Source organism: Rutidosis leptorrhynchoides, chromosome 4 (assembly GCF_046630445.1).
Source record: "Rutidosis leptorrhynchoides isolate AG116_Rl617_1_P2 chromosome 4, CSIRO_AGI_Rlap_v1, whole genome shotgun sequence".
NCBI lineage: Eukaryota > Viridiplantae > Streptophyta > Magnoliopsida > Asterales > Asteraceae > Rutidosis > Rutidosis leptorrhynchoides.
In genome coordinates this window covers 150037778-150041701 of record NC_092336.1, presented here as the reverse complement: position 1 = coordinate 150041701, position 3924 = coordinate 150037778, and the positions used below count along the sequence as shown (strand labels likewise).

The window sequence follows — 3924 nt, the reverse complement described above, 5'->3', positions numbered from 1 at the left end:
ATTTTAAAAACATTATGATCAACATCCAATATTGATAAAACAAATAAATTTAAACTTAAGTAAACCATCAAGGTGATGAGTTCTCAAATAAAAGTGACGATGTTGAATAGTGACTTGTCGTAATTAGTAGATATATTTATAATGGTGAGTTGTTTCAAGTAATGTTTAGCTAGCCCTTTTTACAACTTTTAACAGCTTTTATCTTAACAACTTTTTTCAAAAGGTGTTAAAAACGTTTTTAACAAATGTTATAAAGTCGTTACAAAAACTATTAAAAGGAGTTGTTAACAAAAAAAAAAAAAAATGGTCGTAATCAACATAGTTGTTACAAAGCTACACGTACAACTCAATATATGTGGAAATATGACAAATAAATAATAAATAATTAATAGTAATTAATTAATACATTCTAAAAAATGAAAAATACGATATATCTTTTTTTTAGGATGAAGTTATATAGATTGATTTAAATCCATTCCTAATATATTACGGCATTCCACTATTATATAATAATAATAATAATAATAATAATAATAATAATAATAATAATAATAATAATAATAATAATAATAATAATAATAATAATATAATAATAATAATAATAATAATAATAATAATAATAATAATAATAATATAATAATAATAATAATAATAATAATAATAATAATAATAATAATAATAATAATAATAATAATAATAATAATAATAATAATAATAATTATAATAATTATAATAATTATAATAATATATATAATCTATAAAAATAACATATACATATAATAATCCATAAATAACATTCAACCACAATCAAGAATAACTTTTTCGTTATATATATATATATATATATATATATATATATATATATATATATATATATATATATATATATATATATATATATATATATATATATATATATATCATGAGAATATTATTCTATTATTTCAGATATTATCCTATGTGATATATGAGGATATATATACGGAGTGTACCTTAATCTTAAATTCTAGTTTAATTGTTTAATATATATATATATATATATATATATATATATATATATATATATATATATATATATATATATATATATATATATATATATATCTCTTAATTAATTATTATAAGAGGATCAATATCTCTCCTAATTAAAGAAGCTTAGCCCTTTATGACCATAGGATTAGTTGAGAGATTTCATCTTAACCATCCATTTACCATATTAGCTAACAAAAAAAATAAGCTTAGCTAATCATCCATTATAAAGTCTAAAATACCCTCAAATTAAATGGTAAATTACATCAGGTACCATTTATTTAGTCCTAAACTGTATCCATGATTATCCCACGAACTAACCAAAATGGACAACTAATACACCTAAAAAATTACGCTCGCAATCCGTCGATCTTCCATGAAATTAATCTTTGTTGAAACAATCATCATCTCCAAAATCATGCGATCAGAGGCTGAGGGATCACCAATAACTTAAACCCTAAATCAATAAATAAATTTAGTATTAATATAGATCGATGAGTGTCCTTAGCTTCGAATGTCGGCATATGTATCAGTAATATATGTTATGTGTGGAAAAAAATTCTGAGCTTCTAATTGTCTTGGGGTTCATCCGCTATATGATATCATCAGGTATATGATATCTTTATGAATTATGAATATATCTATATCTATGGTTTGTATTTTAATTATAAAATGTTTCTTTGAATTCTTATCTATTATTGTTATCCAAATTTTAGTCGCATATAAATAAAATTAAAAGTTTTAATTACGTGATTTTTGTACATCTTTGCATTTAATTGATACTAGGCAATTTCATATACCATATTTAAAAAAATCTTCAAAATATTTCATGGTGAATGGCAGGATCATTCTAGAAAAAATTCAAATACAAAACATATTGTAAAAGATATCTCTAAAACAGCTGTTATACTGTTTATTTTTGGAAAATTTAAATTTAGTAGCAACAATTACGATTCAACGAAATCAATTTGATGAATTGTATATTATACTGCGAATTACATTTTCAAACTTTCTACAATTACTACCCAAATGATGTATTATAAATACCATGCTACACCAGTCGATTATATGCACTCAAATCTGTTTTCTCTTTAAGCATTTCATCAATTTACAGAAAAAAAAATCGTAATGGCTGCAGTTGTTGAACCTACTCCTTTGAACTTATTGACAATTGATGTTAATGGTGCTGTTGTTAGGGTTAAGGTTTTTGTCACATGGAAAAAAACCTATTTCAATAACCCCAACTCAGCAATGTCATTGGAGATGATTCTAGTCGATGCTCAGGTTCAACACTATTTCTTCAATTTATTTCTTAATGATTTGGTAGCATGTTACACAAATATTTATTTTCATGTTTTTTGTGCTATCAAAAAATTAGGCTATGTAACAATCATATTTTTGGGTTTATTTATGAATTCTCTTCATTAATTATTCTTTTTCCTGTATAGCAGGACAATAAAATTCGAGCTTCTGTACGGAAGAGGTGGATTTCGTTTTATGAGCCGACTTTCGTTGAGGGCAAGTATCTGGAATTGTCCAACTTTGGGGTTGTTGACTGTGATGATAAGGTGAAGTTAATACCTAATGCACTTAAGATAAGCATCTTTAGATCGACTACTATTACTGTGTGTCCTTTGTTCGACATTGCAACCGAGGGCTTCAGCCCGGTTCATTTTCAAGAGCTGTTGGAGTGGAGATTTTCAAAAGATGCAGTTTTTGGTATGAGTTGTTAACCCTAATTGATTCTATTTGTTATTTATATTTTTAAATAAAACTATGAATTTTCTATGAAGTTCATGATTAATGATGCATAAGATTATTACATTTTTTTTATAATTACATATTAGGCTAAAATGTTCTTTTAAACAGATGTTCTTGGTGCATTGGTTGAAATGAAACCAATGCGTATCAAACATGAGAATGGAGTTGATAACAAGTCTTTGGAGTTTACTCTGAAAGATAACAGGTATTATTCCTGATAAAAGAACATTAACTGGAATAAAAAATCCATTAAATTTTTCAAACTTATGTATGTGTCATGTGCAGTGGTATTGCAATTAGGTGTGCCTTATGGGCTCACCATGCAACTAGAGTTTTTGAGTACGTGTCTGCTAGAAAGAATGATATAGACTCCATTGTTCTACTTATGCACAATTGTAAATTAAGAGAGTGGCAAGGTAAGACCATAAAAAAAATCACACCAACAGTCTATATGGTTGATTATGTTTAAAATTGTAGACAAATACCAATTAAGTACTGATTGTTTACTGTATGCCACTTATTAGGTGTTCCACAAGTGAGTAACCAGCTCTGGGGTTGTCGTGTGTATATTAACGATGATATACCTGCTATCAACCGCTTTAAGGCTGAGTAAGTTATAGCATCTATGTATTACCACTACAAAAAACAATAGTGACTTCAACATGTTGAAGTAAATGATATATCATCATCATTTTGTGTAAAACCGTATGATTGTAACTGAAGAGGGAGTCAGCTTACAATCTACTCTTGGTGATATTCAAACCCAAACCTTACTCGAAACGGCAATTGGAAACTTCAACAAACCTGAGGCAAAAAACTGTCAGGAGGTTGGAGATGTTCATGAGGTTAGTTGTATTTATGAATATTTCGAAAAACTAATTGTCCAGTACATATATAATTGTAAATGATCACATGTAAAATTGCTGTTGCATTAGATATAGGTGACTACCTGTGTAGTGAGGGGTCGAGTATCAAACTTTTGTGATGAAGAAGCTTGGTACACGTACGCTTGCAACGTGTGTCATAAAAAAATTCGAAGCAATTTGGTGTGTTTACACAACTTCAACTAAATATAATTGTGTGAATTGTGGTGATGTGAAAGACGTTTCTCCAAGGTATTAGAAAATTTATCGA

General features: G+C 26.8%; 1 protein-coding gene across 1 annotated transcript; it reads left to right on the top strand.

Moving 5' to 3' along the window:
- The first annotated feature begins 2157 nt into the window (after positions 1-2157).
- LOC139841135 (replication protein A 70 kDa DNA-binding subunit A-like) lies at positions 2158-3403 on the top strand. The gene is made up of 5 exons (XM_071831367.1): positions 2158-2313; positions 2481-2748; positions 2899-2995; positions 3076-3206; positions 3315-3403. Exons 1-5 carry the CDS (start codon positions 2158-2160, stop codon positions 3401-3403), a joined length of 741 nt encoding a protein of 246 aa, XP_071687468.1.
- The last annotated feature ends 521 nt before the right edge of the window (positions 3404-3924 follow it).

Excerpts from the sequence above, each read along its gene's own strand:
- LOC139841135 (XM_071831367.1), top strand. The coding sequence starts at position 2,158 with ATGGCTGCAGTTGTTGAACCTACTCCTTTGAACTTATTGACAATTGAT. Across the intron at positions 2,314-2,480 it reads TGATTCTAGTCGATGCTCAG|GACAATAAAATTCGAGCTTC; the intron begins GTTCAACACTAT and ends CCTGTATAGCAG. Across the intron at positions 3,207-3,314 it reads TAAATTAAGAGAGTGGCAAG|GTGTTCCACAAGTGAGTAAC; the intron begins GTAAGACCATAA and ends GCCACTTATTAG.